The sequence below is a fragment of the Lepisma saccharinum genome, chromosome 3 (genome assembly GCF_977018435.1).
Source record: "Lepisma saccharinum chromosome 3, izLepSacc3.1, whole genome shotgun sequence".
NCBI lineage: Eukaryota > Metazoa > Arthropoda > Insecta > Zygentoma > Lepismatidae > Lepisma > Lepisma saccharinum.
The window spans coordinates 57,949,216-57,968,519 of record NC_139231.1 but is presented as its reverse complement, the minus strand read 5'-3'; the positions used below and the strand labels follow the sequence as shown (position 1 = coordinate 57,968,519).

Sequence of the window (19,304 nt, the reverse complement as noted above, 5' to 3'; positions counted from 1 at the left end):
GTGTCACTAACAGACGTGTTTCACCTCAGGCTATCACACTAAGGCACTTTTAACGACAAAGGAGAAAGTTGGTTATTCTCGAACATATGCAATAAATTACATACACCTTGCAACCCTGAAATGTGGGTACAGAAGAACGTGTATCAATTGCTATGTTTTCTGTGCCTTAGGTGGTTGCTGTTTGCCGCAAACGGCATTCCAGATTGTGTCTATTTATCCTGACGTCTTGTGTGTGTTTTTAAAATGCCATATTCTACACAGGAAAGAGTGTTTATTGTTGAAGAATATATCCGAACATCGTCGTATTCTTGTGTAAGAGAAGCATTTAGGGATACCCACATTTCAGGGTTGCAAGGTGTATGTAATTTATTGCATATGTTCGAGAATAACCAACTTTCTCCTTTGTCGTTAAAAGTGCCTTAGTGTGATAGCCTGAGGTGAAACACGTCTGTTAGTGACACGTGACAGCACCAGTGTTGCCAGTGTCCCTCGTAATATTGTGAAAACATCGATTTTTGGAACAGCCCATTTATTCCCTTCTGCAATGTTTTTGAAACTTCGTCAAAGTTCTTTTTCTGTCAAATTCAATAGATGGCCATCCAAATTGTTCGTTGGTATTGTGAAATGTTGCAATAATTTACCTCAGTGAGTTCTGTGCATCAATACATACAATTTGCAAATATTTTTTTTCCACCTTTGGCAACACTTTGCTTATTTGTTATTAAAACATGCATGTTCTTACATATGTTTGTCTCTCTAAATTTTCCCAATATACAGGGCATTCTTTTGGCAGAAAGCGTTTCTTCTCATTCCGTTTCGCTATTCCGTTATACGGTCGTAAACACCAGGTTGCGTGACTTTTCGGACACTCTGTAGTTTAACCTTACTTTGCAACGTCAGAAATTAGGTGACATACGTTACCTCATATTGACCAAAACGAGTTGAATCTAAAAGTTGAGATTTTTACTGTGAGTTGGGTTCATGAAGGGCTTCCTTTGTGCCTAATTTCAGAATTTTTGAAGAGGACCCATCTGAGATATTTAACCCCAAAAACAGTCAAAATTCAATGAACGGCCATGTTTGAGCCCATGCTGTAAAAAAGGGGTGCATTTCTAAGCACTGATATTTTATTTACGGACACCCTGCAGGTAGGTCTACACATGAAAAAAAAATCAAGCCTTAGACTTAACCCCTTCATTAAAAAAATTGGGCTTAAAAATGCAATTTTTTAACTATTGTTACCCCATTTTCCACCATAATTTTCGTACTTACGATGCAATTTCAAGCAAAACATACCTGAATATCATAGGAAGTATACTTCATTAGCTACAAAATGAATTTTGTTTCAGGTCTCTAGCTTTAATGGTTTTTGAGATATTGAGGTTTCTGTATACTGCTACATGAGCAAAAAAGCCATGCGCCATGTTGGAAAAGATGGCTGCCCCAGGAGAACTAAAAACAATAAACTTTTTTGAACATTGATTTTGATATCTAGAAACATGTACAAATGTATGTACTAAAAATGAAATATTTCTAAAATGGTCATGCAACCATTTTTTTAAAAATTGGTTGATTTGACATGGAATGACCCACAGTTCAAAGTATCATTTGTCGATAAAGGCAAAATTCCCTGATTTTTCCCAGTTTTCCAGGTGTCGCCGCCCTGATCCATAGATGTCGTGCAAGAAATGATGGAGAAATAAATAACTTCCTAAAAAATTGTTTCGGGTGCATTAAGCTTTAACAAACATACTTTTCTTACTGAAAGCGTGCTTCTTAGATGGAGCTTCCAATTTATATTCTTGCTTCTGCCAAAAGTTGCTGCAAGGTTAACTTGTCTTCAAGTTTAGTTTGAACTCTTTCATCACTCCACACCCGACCTCAACTTTTCAATTGCACCTTGAATGTAAAAAATAAAAACAACTACTTCAGGTCACCTGTCTTGGAAAAAATGTCCATAATGCTCTTACCTCAACTTGAGGCCGTTTTGATTTCAACGCACTCCTTAGCTTCTCATCAGCTTTCACACAGCCAGTTACAAGTTCATGGCAAACATTCAGCATTTTAAGACAAGAGAGGCACACGTCCAATGGTAGTTCATCTCTTGGAGACACCTATAATAATAATATTATTATTAATAATATCAACAACACACACCAGTTGATTTAAATTCTATACTTAGAATAAAATAAGAAGACAAAAACATGACTAAGGTAAAAAGTAGACAGATCTTCTTTTACTCAAACCTATGCTTGCACGAAATAAAGAATATAAATCATATTTGAGTGTTTAATCTACAGGCAACATTTCTTAAGACTGAATTTATCAACCAAGCAATTGAATAGTATGGGTTCAGAGCAAAAGTAAACTTCCTTCCAACTATAAAAATAACTACTTTCTTCTTCAGGGGTATGAATGATTATGATACTTTCTTTCTGGATTGGACACAAATTTTAAAGTTTGGGTTCTTAAATGTTTTCTTTATATATTTAGTCTGTGAAAATTTGAAATATGTATGTATTTAGTATTTTTTACTATTAATTTTATCTACATACAGTACATTTTTACTTTTAAGAAGTATAGTAACATGGGCTAAAGGGAGTTTTATTTGTACCTTCTAAGTGTTGTTAAATTAATTCATCTATAGACACAGTGATATCATAACTATTATATTTCTCTCAAATGTTTTTAAAGAACTGGAATTAGCTCATGAAATTCCATGCAAACAGTATTTATTATTGGTCTTCACACAGAGTTGCCAATAGTTCCAATATTAATATAAATTATACCACAGGGTAGAGCATGCTTGTTCACATTAAAAAAAAAAACAGGAAAAAATTAAACATACCATTACAACTCTAGCATGTGTCATCATCCAACACACACTGCCAAGGATAGAAATGGAGAAAAAATAAAAACGTGTATGATGATTAAAAATAGGCTAACAAATTTTTATGAAATTTATTATAATGGCAATACAGTGGATTTTACATTTTTTCAGGGAACCATGCTGAAAAAACTTTAAATACGAGAAAATGTAAAATTGTGGAAACTTTTATAGGATTTTGCTCTATTGGGACCATGAACATTGAATGTATAATGCATGAAAATGTAAAACTGAGAAACATAAAATCGAGGTTCCACTGTATTTCTGGGCAGAAAACTACTCCCTCCAGACCACAACCCACAAAACCCAACCAAGTCTTCGAATTTTGCTCCCTCCACCCAAGATCATTCCCCTGCCTAAGAACCACCCTATTGTAAAAACACTTCTGACAGCTCATTTCAACACAATCTCCAGAAAAAACTAAACCTCACACCCTACCAACAGCAAGTTCTTTAAGAATTCTGCAAGAAACATGACATCTAATTCCTCTCAGCTGACAAAGGGACTCCTTCACCTACAAAACCACCACTGTTATGTACAAACCACACATCTCACGAAAAATCTGGTATTTTATGCACACCTGAGCCTCACAGTCTCTACAATATTCATACTTATCCGAGACAACCCACACACACTTACTTGCTATCTACTGCCCCAAATTCACAAACTTGGCAGAGTAACAGAGGCACAATTGCCTCATCGATGCTGGGTGACAGCTTACTTATCAGCTACGAGTGCAACCATACTACCTGTTGGAATAAGGCAGGAGTAACTTTCTGAACCATGCCCCATCTCGCATTGACCCTATTACACTCCATACCCACCATCACTCAAAAATTTTCAACAAGCTCAAGGAGAAAATCACTATTTTTCATCAAAATTGTATCTTTGCTCTGGACTTGGCAACTTAAGGCCACTTACTTCCCTTAGTGCTACATTTTATACATCTGAAGATGCAGCTTGCGACCTCCCAGGTTCTCTGGGTTTTTCAGGTATGTGGGGAGCTTTGAAGGTACAGTTCGCATAGAAAAACATGATTCTCTCTCCAGGCTTATCAAAAATTGTGATGGCTGGAGATGGGATTTAGTTTGCGTAGTTACCTTGTTGCCTTACTCAGGACAGGGACTATAGTTGCACTCATGGCTGATACATAGGTCCCTACCCCAGCATTTCTACATTCAGCTGCTATTAGATTGGATGGACGCTACCCAGAAGCAGTATTGTGACTGTTGATATGCATGGTGATAGTAAAGTCCAGGTTTTGGGTGGAAGAGCAGCTATTGTTGATCCTAAAGTTGAAGGGAGGGGTCTAGATCAGCAGTCAAAAAGCTGTGCGAGATAAGGGACTATTGACAGTTATGTGGAAGTTTCACATGTACCAGTAAGCTTATGTAAGAGAGGGTGTGAAATTATATTTCCTGCCTGTATGGTTTGGTTTGAGATGGTGTTGTAAGTCCACTTTATGTACAGTAAGGCTAATCGGGACTGGACCTACAGTTCAAAGTGGGATCTGAACCACTATGTGCCTCCACCTGGTATCGAACCTGGGACCTCTTGATAAATTTGCTTCTTCCAATTATTGAAAGTTGGAGAGATGTAGTTCATTATGGGAACACATTTTCTCAGTGAAAAAAAATCAAAATTTCAGCACTAAAGCTGGCCATATTTGAAGAAGTAAAATGGTATTTTTTTTTGCTAAAATGTGGATAAAACCACAAATTTGATTTAATAGTCATGTACCTTACACAAAAGAAAAACTTCCATTATAGTGGCACATTTCTAACCTTTACCTGTGTGAAATGCTTCATATCTGAAAGTGTAGTACTGCATCAGTTTTCATGCATTTTGCCGTGTTATTATGTTCATAAACTTGTATGATATCTGGCCATTAAATCACAATCAAGTTCATTTAACAGTCAGGGTGTCTACAAATTCATAAAAACAAGATTCCCTGACTACCAGGTTGTCCAAACCAAGGTTTTAGGGCAATTCATATTTTCACACATTTGTAAAAGGAAGAACCCTACATTTTAGAAAAACACCACACTTAATATGGTTGGCATTTTGCCTGGGTTTTTTCGAATAAAAAAAAAACAACCTGAGCAAAACTGGGTTTTATTGTATTTTTCAAGTTATGTTTATAAATATATATATATTAAAAATGAAATACATTTTTTCCTGGTAATTTATTTGAACATTAAATTTGTATTGTTTAGTTCACTGAATCAAAAACTATTTAATATTTTCTGTTAACATAGTTAAGAATTGGCAATCAAGGTCTCCCCTCACACCTTTGACATCAACAGGGGATACTACTTCTTAGGAGTATTACTTTTAATAAAAACGTAAAAAAAGTTGCCAGGCAGTCTGACTGCCATGTGGGAGACCCGGATTCGATTCTCGGGGTAGCTGATCTAAGGCCAGAATTTTTCCAGTCTTGTCCCCACGTTAAGCAGCTCTGGGACTCTCACAGCCTCAAATCAATGGGCCCAGCAGGAGAGGGGAGATAAAGACAGTCGGAGCATGGTTGTGATCACATTACCTCCAATATGACCGAGATGGAGAATGTATGGGACCCAGTGGGTGCGGATGTGTGCAGCACACCTTTTTCAAAACTAACTTTCAACAGAAAATGTTTGGAATAAACAAAAATATTTTCTGGCAACCAAACTCTTGTTCAAACAAGGGTCAAATGAATGAATAATCGCCAGTACTCTCAATGCTCTTAGCCGGACCCCTTGCCAGAGTGGTTTGCACATTGCGCTATGACACCAGGGGTCCTGGGTTCAAATCCCGGCCTAGGCATGGATATTTGTGAGTGTCCAATCATCAAATTCATCATATCATCAATCATCCCCATCTTCGCAAATTAGCCAAAAGTGGCATAAAAGTGAAGTAAAATATAGCAAATCAATCTCAATGCTCTGTAGTAATGGAGCACTAGTGCTTGTAGCTACCAAAGAATTTGTTCAAAATTACCAACTTTAGTAAAAAAATACTCTGTTTATTGTTTATGTACCAACTAACGTAACCAAACATGTTTTGCTAATTCAACAAAATCAGTTTTTTCTGTGTTGCAGTGTCATTTAGTTATGACTTAGGAAAACCATGTCATCATGGGCATATAATATTAAGTATTGGAGGGAGACCATTATTATTGTATACTACAGGTAAGCCGTTGATACTAATCTGAAAGGGGAAGCACACTTATTTCTTTGTACAAGCATGCAAGCAAAAATAAATCATGTCATTGGTATATTTACATAGAAGCCTACTAAAAGCTGATTGATATTTCAAGTAGTGGCTATAGCATACATGCATGTTTAATTTTTCCTTTATTTTTCAACATCGCATCCCCTAAATTTCATTCCGAACCCTTTCTGCAACCCTAGATAGTTAATCCTGGCATTGCCACTGGTGGGGCCCTACCCCCATATCACCTCATGTGCCTTCATGGCACGATGCTATATGCACGGCGAACTTTACCTTTACCTACTATACAACACACCATAACTGCACACACACTTTTAAATCTGCTTCAATACAGTTTGTTCACAGTACATCACAGTTATTTTCCCTTTATTTTTCTGCATGGTTCAAGCTTAAATATCCTGTGTGTATTAACCATGCCAAAATTATTATAAGTCAAACATATTTAATTGTCTTGGATGATTTCATCCAAATCGAATACCATATCCAATCTTCAAAATATCTGGTTGCTATGAAAATAGCAGTTCCCATGGTCAAAACATTAGTGACCCCAATTTGGCACCCAACATACACATGCACTATATTTTTTTTAAAAAATTATTGTCAAACCATAGTTTAAGTAATGCCCTAAAATATTTAAGTCTCTTTTCTTAGGGCCGGTTTATCAATGTACAGTTAAGTTTCATGTTAGCATGTAACTAGAAATTTGTGAAAATTTTTGGTTTTTCAATATACAGTTAGCTCGTAAATGGAACTCTGGTGGCGATTATCTTTACTGCTACTTCTTCTCGCAGTTACCAGCCTAACTGGAAGTTAAGAAGCAACATGGCTGCCTCATGCAGCTATCGAAGTTCCACACTCGCAACTTCACCGTCAGATTAAACAAGATATGTTTTATAAAACTGTTAAATTGATACAGAAGAAGACTTGTCTTGTTTGGCACAGCTTACCAATGTTCATGCAAATATGGAAATTAAGCCGTGTAGTTGCTAGAATTCGCTTGGAGAGTTTGTGTTGGAGAATTTGTGACCAGGATATCTGGTCTACCCTGGTCTACCAGGTGGGACAATCTCCAAACAGTAACTTGGTGCAATGGTTAGCAGCACAACCTTTCGAAGGGTGTTGTGTTTTGTAATACAAGTTCGAGTCCTGGTCATGGATCTTTTTTTTTCTTGTCAATTATTTATTACATGTGTTGACTTCAATTCATGCTTTATTGTTGAATGATCTTCTCGGAGAAATATTACAGTAAATTTTAAAATTATTTTTACTCGTACCTTCATATTTTTAGAACTTGACCTACAAAGCAAACTCACTAACATGTTCCTTTTTCGCTCAACAAACATTCATAGACAGGTACAAAACATGCAGTCAAATGTACAATATCTACATATTAATAGTGTTTATATCAACACATAGGTATTAACAATGTTTCGACTTTCGAGTCCTTCTACAAGAAAGTATCTGCGCTTTCGCCTCATAACAGCATTTCCCCCACATGGAATTGAATTGACCTTTATTAGAAGAAAGCCAAATCTGTAGTGCTTGCTTTCCTTACTTTATATCATAAGCATACAGAATGGATACGCAGCCATTATTCCAATTGTTTCCTATGCAATAACATGATTTCGAGCGGGGCACGCTTGTAGATCTATATTTAAACGCCAGGCTGTGTGCCAATCGAAGCTGTTTGAAACTATTTTAATAGATGGCACGCAGATTGATTTCCTATTTTTCCACACTTCAGCATTACCAACATACCATTTTGGAGTACAAAGTTAGGATTTGCTAACTGCCAGTTACTTTCACATTGAAAAACCCGGTGTTGGTTAAGAGTAGCGATTATCTCCAACTGGCAGATAGTTAACAGGAAGAATAACTGGACATTGAAAAACCAGCCCTTAATGTCCAAAAATGTAGTTTAGGCAGATATTTCGAAGTGTCATTAGAATTTGGAGATACCTCAGAATATGAAAAACTAATTTTTCATTCACCATCTTCAAATGCTTTCAACAAATGCAAATACAAAATAAAATCATGGATGTATCTAGTTACAACATTAATTTCAGCTTAAAAGCTCTAAATTTGCTGCAGTTATCGTGGTCTGAAAATTGGTGACTTACACCTACCCTTCCTAAACCACACACACTATATTACAGAGGTTTTATTAAAAACTTCAAGCTCAAGTAATGTCCTAACGTAGCTGAGACTTGGGTTTCTTAATCTGCAAAAATGTAACCTCAAGTACTAGCATAACTTAAAGTTTCACAAGGCATGTTAAATCAGTCTGTTGTCCACCTCTTTAAATATGATGACAAATTCTCCTCAAATACAATATGACACCAGTCCTTTAAGCTACGTATCTTGTAACTCTAAAAATAGCAACTCAAAAGTTTTACATTTATGGCAACATGCATTTTTGTGATTTTACCACTACTCCTCTCCTAAACTATGAAATATAATTTTAAGAATTTTACTGCAAAATTGCTGAGTTTAGTTCCATATACTTCGAAAATGCATTACAGACAGTTTTGGGAAAAAAAGAGCATGGTATAGAGCATGCAACATGAGGAAAATCAGTTTTTATTTTTTGTTTCTTGGATATATGTTCATATTACTTCTGTTAAAGTCCATTTCTAGCATGATTTGAGAAAAATATCATGAAAAACCCACTATGACTTTTACCACATTAATTATTTTGAGTATTATAAGCTTCGCTAAGCCTTTATTTTACAAGTTTTCTCAAACTGTTTACAATTCCAGAACCTCACAATTATTTAAAGCAATAACTTACAACATTTATGGAAAGATAAAAAAACACATTTTGACTGTTTTTTTTGGTGTTTTTTTTAAAAAAATACATACGCAGAGAATTCCTTCTAGAGCAGTGTAGTTTGCTTACACTGTTATATAGATATTATCAATAGTTTAATAGACTTACGAAAATTGCGAAACTATTGATAATATCTAGATAACAGTGAAAACAAACTCCACGGAAATTCACGTCAATGCTCTAGAAGGAATTCTAAGTACATGATTTTTTTCAAATTTTTGAATATCAAGGAGATTTTTCGAATGGAGGAAAATTTGAAAAAAATCACCCTTACGCCTGCCAAAGGTCCAGTTGATCCTTAAAGAAACCCACTATATGAAGTTAAAAGTAATATTGAGAAAGAAAAGTGAAGTGAAATTAACTGTCATCAGGGGTGAGCTTTTACCTAATATTTGCCACCTATTAACTAATGATAAACAAAGGTTTTTAACTGACAGTTATATTCATTGTCAAAGTGTAGTATAGTTTGTCCACGACAAATTTCAAATTTCTTGCTTCTTCTTTTTTTTTTCCTTATTCAAGAACCTACTTTTAGTGCACCACTAGAAAAAAGTAGATTTTTACAGAAACACTAAATTTCCATGACATTTCCACAAAAAGTAAATTCCCTGACTTTTCCAGGATTTACAGACTGGTAGATAGAGTTGAAAATTGAAGAAAGGAAATACTTAACCTTTACAGTCCCAATCGGTCATATGCTGACCAATGGCATTTTTGGCCACAGTCCCGATCGGTCATGTGCTGACCGATGGAACAGAACCTTTCTTTGTCACCTTGCAACCCTGTTCAATTTCTATGCTCATGACTCGAAGTGCGTGGAACTTGAAACCAAGAGTCGATATGCATCAACAACAACGCTGGTGCTCTTCAACTCCATAATGACGTCCGCAGCAGTTTTACACCTCCTCTTTGTCAGCGCAGTAAAATAGGCATCGAATGACAGAGCTCACAGAAGTGAGTTGGCGCCATTGTAAATGCTTGTTTACAATATCATACCTTGCAGGAAAGGACGTATGAGGAAATCGTTTGTCTATTGTTTTCCTTCTCAACATGCTGAAGCAGGTCATGGTCGGAGGGAGGCATTGTTGTCAAAAGTGTTTGCGGCGATAACTTTTCAGCGGGTGCAATGGACTTTGCACAATGCTTGCTTAAGCACTCCTTCTTCGAAAGGAAAATGAAAGGGGGTAGTAAGAAGTAGGGTCGGGGCTAAAAATAACTCGCACTTCATTGTGCGTGTTGCCAACCCTTGTCAAAAATAACTCGTGCACTTCGTTCTTTTTTTTTTTCCTTCGGATGGCAAAAGGCATTAGGAACAAAACAAATATTGAATTATGTGGACTTTGCACAATGCTTGCTTAAGCACTCCTTCTTCAAAAGGAAAATGAAAGGGGGTAGTAAGAAGTAGGGTCGGGGCTAAAAATAACTCGCACTTCATTGTGCGTGTTGCCAACCCTTGTCAAAAATAACTCGTGCACTTCGTTCTTTTTTTTTTCCTTCGGATGGCAAAAGGCATTAGGAACAAAACAAATATTGAATTATAGTGTATTGTAGACATGTGGTTGCAAATAGGACATAGAATTTGTTCCTGTCGCATGTCTCAACAGGGAGGGGATAGGGGCAAAATTTTGGTCTTTTCTTTTTTTGATTTTCACATTTGAAGCCACAAATAATAACAAATACATACAGATAGCAACACTTCGTCTTTTCTATGTCAAAGTACATTTTATTCTTAGTAAAAGTTTTCTTGTTTCACTAAATTATCTGACATAGGAAGAATGCTATAACGATTTTTGCTATAGTGTGTCTCAACCTTAAAAGTCAGTATGAAAGTAAATGGAGTACTTCCCACTCTCTCTAATACACGAGATTAACCAATAGCTCTGTCCTTCTCTACCACCGCTGCATCAAATCAAAAGGTTCAAATCCGGGAACTTTTCTAACGGTGGAAGCGGCCCCGGCGCCCACCCAGCGTCGAATAACATGGGTACCTGGGGGAAACCCTGGGGGGTAAAGGCGGTCAGGGGCGTGATGCTGATCACATCACCCCCACTCACGACCGGATCAAGAAAGTGTGGGGCATTACCCCAACACCCCCTATACGTCTTCATGGCGTAGTGCTATGCACAGGGGAACACTTTACCTTTACCTTTACTTCTCTACCACCGCTGCATCGCCAGATGTTACAAAATTTACAAAATGTGTCATAAATTTCAAACAGTGAAATCATTATCCTGTAGTTATTTATGCTCTATTTAATGACGGCATTATATAACCTGTCATAAATTCATGTGATCTGAAATTTCCATAATTATGCAATTTTGCAAAGCGCTTAATTTTTTCTAGTAAATAGTTTTTCTTGTATGTACGCATTGCCTGCATTGTAGAATTATTTTCCTGTAGTTTACGGTTATTACAAGCATAAGGAAACAGTTTTTCTTTGTGACATTTCAGAACACTCGCTCCCTTCATCAGACATTTATTTTCATTTTGACTAAAGATACAGTTATAACAATGGTTAGTAATTTTTTTAAACAAAAAGAATCCATTATATAATCAGGGTGGCTACAAACAAGCAAAAATGAAATTCCCTGACTTTTCCAGGTTTTCCAGGACAAAATTTACATTTTTCCCTGACAATTACAAACTAAACTAAAGCGATGTTTTTGTAAATTGAAATAATAAACTCACACAGATCCAGGCATGGATTTGTTAAGCACCAATATTATCTTCAATGAAATTGACTTAATTCCTCTATTCTCTATGATTTGAATTCAAACTGCAAAATAGTGAATTTGTAAAATTATTACAATTCACAAGCTAGGGAAGGATTACGGAATTTTGTCATACGCAGTAAGTTTAAAATAAAATACTTGATTATTTTTAAAGTTACGATTAAATGAGATAAGAATGAAGAGTGAATAATTAAGAAATACAATTTGTAATTTATCAGTCTCCTTATACATTCTTGGTATTATATGTTGATATTTCCACTGAAGTTTGGAAGCCTCTGCTTGCAAGAACCATGAGTGCGGCCTCATTTTCAATGCATAAAGCAACTTCCCTCTTCTCTGTAAAGCAAACAACTTTACTCTTGCATATAAGTGAAACAATGAAATCAAACAAAATAAAGTGTCATATTTCCTTACATTATCAATGGGATTTCTGCTTCAGTACAGTATATCCAAGTGAAGTACTGTGAAATTGACAAGATGCAGTTATACCATTAATGCTGACGAAAAGGGTATGTAGATATTAGAAATTTAACGCAAGGAATTGATAGAATTGCATTGTATAGGTACCTGATTTAGCTAACCACACATTAAAACACTAATAATAAAAGCTTCTGAAAGTTCATATACGAGGGGAATCCTGAAAAAAAAACTCCAATGGTGCCTATACGCAGCACTAGTGGTCGGAGAGGGACACACACACATGCAGACAGGAAGAAGTGGCATTTAGCTGTAATCTGGTACAGTTGCAATGCAGCCGTTTTAGGACAGTTCTAGGTTAAAGATTGCAGCTCTCATACAGTCTCCCACAGACTGCGATGTAACCTACATTGCACGCTCAGAATTGGGCACAGAACCACCAGCAATTGTGTGAAGTGTGCAGACCGGATGTCGTGAATGATAGTATGGTCAGACGATGTTGCAGACAATTCACGGAAGGCCAATCGAATGTGCACAACCCCATACAGCACAACACAGGCCCTTTGCATCACTTCAGGTGAGAGATCTTGGACCACTCCCTGTACAGCCCTGCCCTTTAATGTACCGACTTTCATCTCCTGGTTTAACTGAAGAGGTTTCTGGCAGGGCAAGAATTTGACAGCTACACTGCGGTAGAGATAGTTCCAGTCTTTGTTTGTCAGACACATATACCATGGTCATACAAAATTTAGTGACATGCTACGACAAATGCCAGAAGAACGGTGGTGATTATGCCGAAAATTAAGTTAGGACTCACTGTTACTAATGCAATAAATTACTACTGATATTCTTGTTTTATTTATGCCTAATCGGTAGGGACCTTAATATTTTGTAGTTTTTTCTAAATTGGTGTATTTTCTTATTTTTTAGTTTTTACTATACGGTGTTATATTTCCCAAATTCACATTTTCATTTTAGCGCCTTTTCTGGCAAATATCTGAAATTATACCTTGATGGTGTTTTTAAACTACTGTTTCACATGGCCTACATATCTTCATGAGAGTTTGATATGTTGAAAGTTGTTTTGAGAAAGTTATTTTCATACATCTTTTTTTAATTTTAAGGTAATGATTTTAGATAATGGAATTTCCCCCGTATATACTGAAGGCTGCATAATGACCATAAGTGGCGACGCACCAAAAAAATTTTAATCAATCAATCTCACGTGACAGATACCGATATATTATAGCACAAAAAATTGGCATCATCTTTTTTTGACTTGTTAGTGTTATGTTTCCCAAAATTCGCGTTTTTGTTTTAGAACATTTATCTGCCAAATATACCGAAACTTAATACTTCATTGTGCTTTTAAACTATTATTTTAAATTGTAGGTCACATGGTCTACGTATTTTCGTGACAGTTTGATATGTTGGAACTGGTTTTTGAGGAAGTAGAAGTAAAGTGCTCCCCTGCACTTTTCCATGAAGGTGTATAGGGGTGTGGAGTTAGGGTCCCACACTTTCTTGATCACGGCTGAAGGTGATGTGATCAGCACCACACTCCTGGCATGCTTTATCCTTCAAAGTTTCCTCAAGGTACAAGTTTCATATTATGCTGGCGCCGGAGCAGTTTGAATATGTGGAAAACTTCCCGGTTCTCCCCCGCAGGGGATCGACCCCGGGTCTCTCGCATATTAGTCAGATGCCCTAACGACTGAGCTCCATTATTACTCGCTTGACAAATGCCGATGGTGCACACTTAGCTTGGTAATTCAAAACATATCTTCTGTGACAAATACGAAGATGTGGCTCCCTTGTGACAGTACATATGCACTCGATCTCCTGTTAGAACCCTACCACTTTGCTCTGTGATGCAAATGGTTTTGATAGAAGTTGAAAAAATTGTGGGAAATACATGATTTAATGTGTCTATCAGAATTATACCATGTACGTATAACTCTACAATTTACTCCTGAGTAAAATGTTGGAAAACTTGCATGTTCTATGTACACAAACATGGCCTAGAAAAGACAAGAATGTTGGATTTCATGGAATTTTTCATTTTTTATGACATTTCTTTTTTAAAAAAATCGTTAAAAATGCCAACAATTCGCATTTTATGCCAAATTCGCATTATTTCGATATTTCGAAGGGGCGAAAAAGGTGTCCAGACATCACTGCACATTCCTAAACATAACTTCGCAGCAATTACCATCTTTCACGGTTTTGGCGTTTGCGAAAAATCAATGTCCCTACTAATTGGAAATTACTTTCTGGCCACCCTTCATATAAATCAGTAGATGGAAAGTGAAAATTTAGCAGGGCTGGCAGAAAAAAGTAAATTCTTGAAGAAAGTGATTTGCTTTTATGATTCGAGTAAATATGATATTAAAATATTTACGTATTTATTATTAGTATTTTGTTTCATAATATTGGATATTAACCTTACCCTGTGAGAGATTAATGACCATCTCTCACGAGTTTAAACAGACAGGACAGAGAGTGGCGTTAATTTCAATGCAATACTAGTGTTACAGTAAATTTGAGGTTGGGAGCATGCTCTTGAAAATTTTTATAACTTTCACCAATGCAGTTTATGTTTCACTTTTTCGTGATAGTGTTCAATATATATCCCGTTTGGTTGAATTCTTCTTGATATCTAAGAATAGTGCAATGTCATTGTAAACGTATGTTAACTTGTGCGAAACCAGTAATACGTCAGGATGATGAAAGAAGACCTTCATAAGCACTGCTACATTAAATAAGGTGAAGTGAGCCAGAAGAGTAATAAAATTCCAGCAGCCTATTTGCAGTCCATGCAATTTCTGTCGCATGTTGTAGTGAGATACTTTGTCAGGTGGCGATATTCAACAAAAATCTTATGTATCAATGGAACCTATTTGTTACCATGTTCCTTCAGTTTGCCCAACAAAATGCTTTACTACGTGACAAGTCCCCTTACTACTCCCATATGGACAAGAAAAAATGATAATTCAATGCATTTTGCACGTAATATTTAGAGGCTTAACCTTTACTCCCTCAATGATACCATGTTATCATCAGAGTAAGGTCGTACTGGCCTGATGATACCATATGGTATAATGGTGCTGATTACGAAATGAATGTGCTTTTTGGACATTCACACTCTTATGTTTGGGTGGAAACTCTGACACAGGTCTGGAGCAAGCCTGGGAAATTCATATTGATGACCAACCTCCCCCCTCTCCGCAACATATCCATGCCACATTTCCGAACAGAGTTTCACATTTTGGCTCATTATTCAATCTGTATGGCACCCAGGAACATGAAATATGTTTCAATCTCTTTGGAAACGACCATTCTTTGAAGAGAATACTAAGGTTTGCGCCTTTTCACTAAAATAGCGGGAGAAGAGGGGGCAAACCTCAGATTTTTATGTTTTTTTCATTGAAATTCGGTGGTCGCGCCCTCAAACCCCCCTTCCTCCGTTCGGCGATCTGAATTGTACACGGTTGCATGCTGTGATGTTTTATCTGTAAAACAAAACTTATCCGAAGTAGATTGCTCCCATAGTGCCCGAGTTATAACAATTTTCCTCCAAAAATGCAAATTACCTATTTTTCGTAAAAAAAAATAATCACATTTTGGCTTATTATTCAACTTGTATAGCAGTCAAGAACATGAAACATGTTTCATTCTCTTGAGAAATGCCCATTCTTTGAAAAGAATACTAAACTTCGCGCCTTCGTCCCAAATAGCGGGAGAAGAGGGGGCAAACTCCAGATTTTTATAGTTTTTAATTAAAATTCGGGGGTCGCGCCCCCAAACCCCCCCTTCCTCAGTTCGGCGTTCTGAATTGTACACGGTTGCATGCTATGATGTTTTAGCCGCAAAACAAAACTTATCTGAAGTAGATTGCTCCCATAGTGCCAGAGTTATAACAATTTTCTGAGCAATATGCAAATTACTTATTTTTAGTGAAAAAACAGTGTTTCACACAGTGGCGATTTCTCTGGGTGTGTAAGTCGTGTGTCAACGGCCAAAGGAAAATGAAATAAAGAAGAAAGTATCTGTACTTTTATAAATTACGAATTTGAGCGTTTTTCTTCAATTGTCAGTCACGAGCGCCCGGTAGTTTTCGAACGCGGAGCAGCGCGCAGTGGTTGTCAGGCAGGTAGATCGGTCCGTGACGTCAGGGCGTTGCGAGGAAATCCAACGTCTTACCACTGCCAAAACATAGGATGACCGCGCATGCGCACCCTGCCACTCACCAGCATGGTTACCTTCTCAAGGCGTTGTATTTGTTCCCAACGCTTTGGCTTCATTCGCCCCGCGTTCCGCGTTGTTTTGCTCGTGATTGTTGTGCATTATTTTTTAAACGTGTGGTGTGAAGTGATGTGATTATTTTAAGATGGAGAATAGTGAAAGTGTTGTGCAAAAGTATTTAAATAATTCATTTTCTTCGCTTTCGTATTCAGAGAAGAAACAAGTGATTGACAATAGTCGACCATATTCGAATCTCACGATATCAACATGTGTTAAAGGAAAAAGTTGTGCTGGAAAAGGTTTTGAGAGACATTTTCGAAAAGAATTCTATGAAATTCCAGACTGGCTTTGCGGGTGTGATGTGGTGAATAAATTTTACTGTTGGACATGTTTATTATTCTAGACTAAAAAAGGTGTTGGGAATTATCAAGGGTATGCGGATTTGAATCATCTCAATACTGCAGTGAGAAAACACAGCGAGTCTGAATTGCATCTTTATAATAAAGTTTCTTTAAATTTAGTAGTTTTGTTGACACCCCTACTAGAATTGACATTCTTTTGGATACTCAACGAAAAGCTGAAATAGAGCTACACAATGAAAAAGTAAAAGAGAACAGGGAAATATTAAAGAGGTTGATTAACGCCGTCTGCTATTTAGCAAAGCAAGAACTGCCATTCCGAGGCCATGATGAAAATGCAGCATCTCTAAATAAGGGCAATTACATGGAATTCCTCATTGCAAGTGCGAAGTTCGATCCCTCATTAAAATAACATTTATTAAATTATACAGTTTTTCGCGGTACTTCGGCAGGAAATAAAAATGATTTAATAAATTCAGTTTCGGATGTTCTGAGAGATGAAATCTACAATGAATTTCAAAACACAGACTTTGTGGCTATCATGGTCGATGAAATATCAGACATTAGAAAAAAATCTCAGGTGTCAACTGTGTTACGTTTTTTCTCGGCTTCACAGAAAAAAAGTCATTGAAAGATTTATTGGATTTCATGACATGAGCGCCGATAAAACTGCAGGAGCTCTTTTTAGTCACGTGACTGAAATAATGGATAAATATAAGTGTGGGGATAAATTAATTGCCCAGACATACGATGGATATTCTTTAATGAGTGGTCATTTGAATGGCCTTTAAAGTAAAGTTTTGGAAATTTATCCGAAAGCTTTTTATACGCATTGTTATGTTCATGTAATGAACTTGGTGCTGCAACAATCGTTAGAATGTAACAAAGAGCTTAAGGTGTTCTTTTGGGGTCTTAAATCACTTAAATCTCATTCTCCAAAAAGGTTACACGAACTTTCTGCTTTCATGTCCAGAAAGCTCCCGTCATTAGCTCCTACCAGATGAAATTTTACCTCTAGGCTAGTGTGGACAGTCAATGACAAGAGAGAAGCACTGCTTATGTTTTTTGAACATGTTAGTGAAAGTGGAGACTTCGATCATTTGACTGCAATGACTCCAGAGGATTTTCTAGCTTCCTGAAGGACTTCGAAAATATATTTTTAAAAAAGGCTTTATCCAACTTGCTTGCCTTTTCAGACGTATTATTCAGTATATTGCAGTCTAAAAATGTTGATATTTTGTATTGCAGTAATAAAATAACTGAATTTCAACGACAGCTGAAAAAGGAAAGTGAGAATTTCGAAACACTATGGAATTCTATAACTGGTGCAGTAGAAGAGGACGAGATTGTTGAAATGAAAAGGAGGCGACTGAACAACGAACCACAGGAAGACCACTGCCGGAGGCTTTACTTTGAAATCATTGATAATATCAGCAACCAGATAACAATTAGATTCGCATCAATTGAAAAATTGCAATATTTTGATTTACTAAATCCCACAAAACTTGAATAAAAGAGAAAACTTTCCTCACCATCTCGTACATAAATTGTAGGAAATTTATGGCAGTGTGTTTAATTTAACCAAACTGCAGAAGAATGAACTTTATGTTTGGTATGCTTCCACTGAAAGATCAGAGAAAACACCAATTGAGATTGTAAATTATCACGAATCTAGTGGGTGGGTTTACGGAAATATATAAATTAGCAGTGTTGATCGCAACAGTTACTTCCACGACATCATCTGTCGAGAGATCGTTCTCATCACTGAAGAGGATCCACACATTCTGCCGATCTACTCAAGCTCAGAACCTGATGACGAATTTAAGTCTTATCTCAATCGAGAAGGAATTACTTTCTAAGCTGCGAGAAGGGGATAAATCCAAATTTAATGAGGCGGTGATCATCGCATTTCTCTCTAAAGAAAGAAGAATAGACTGGAATTGAAGTAACTAAGTAATGAGCAGTTGATTTTTCAAATTTTACTTTTTGGAAGGATAAATGAAGGGTAAGGGGAAAAACCGGGAATGTGCATTTTAGCGATTTTTCAATGGACGGGTCATTCTTATGTCCACGGTGTTTTTATGGGTGATAGGTAGGAGTTCCACCATGGTTCCACCAACCCCTCTGGTTGCAAACTCGTGCTTTAAAAATTAATTGTATGGCGAAGTATTGAACATATTAATTTTCTCCTTACTCTTCAAATATATTAATACTTTAAATGAAGTATTTACTTCATTTAAAATAATTTATGTAATTTAATGTTTTTCTAAATATTTATAAATTTACACCAAAAAGGTACGGAGAAAATTTGTAATATTGGTTCACAGAAATGAGAGGGGGAGGGGTTAACATTCCTTCTTTGCCAACGCCTTAAGTTCAGGGTCAGGAGACGCCACTGGTTTCACATTTTGGCTTATGGCACCCAAGAACATGAAACATGTTTCATTCTCTTTGGAAACGTCCATTCTTTGAAGAGAATACTAAGGTTTGCACCTTATACCCAAAATAGCGGGAGAAGAGGGGGTTAAACTTCACATTTTTATGTTTTTTTCAATGAAATTCGGGGTCGGTCTCCCCCAAATTCCCTATCTCGGTCAGGCGTTCTGAATTGTACATGGTTG

At 36.7% G+C, this 19,304-nt stretch overlaps 1 protein-coding gene across 11 annotated transcripts in view; it reads right to left on the bottom strand.

Moving 5' to 3' along the window:
* LOC145985065 (uncharacterized) overlaps positions 1 to 19,304 on the bottom strand; it is a 353,116-nt gene that overhangs the window by 190,714 nt on the left and 143,098 nt on the right. For all 11 annotated transcript variants that reach the window (XM_083118625.1, XM_083118626.1, XM_083118627.1 and 8 more), the window contains one exon: positions 1,971 to 2,114. In XM_083118625.1, the coding sequence (XP_082974751.1) occupies positions 1,971 to 2,114 (144 nt within the window). The remainder of the gene's footprint in view (positions 1 to 1,970; positions 2,115 to 19,304) is intronic.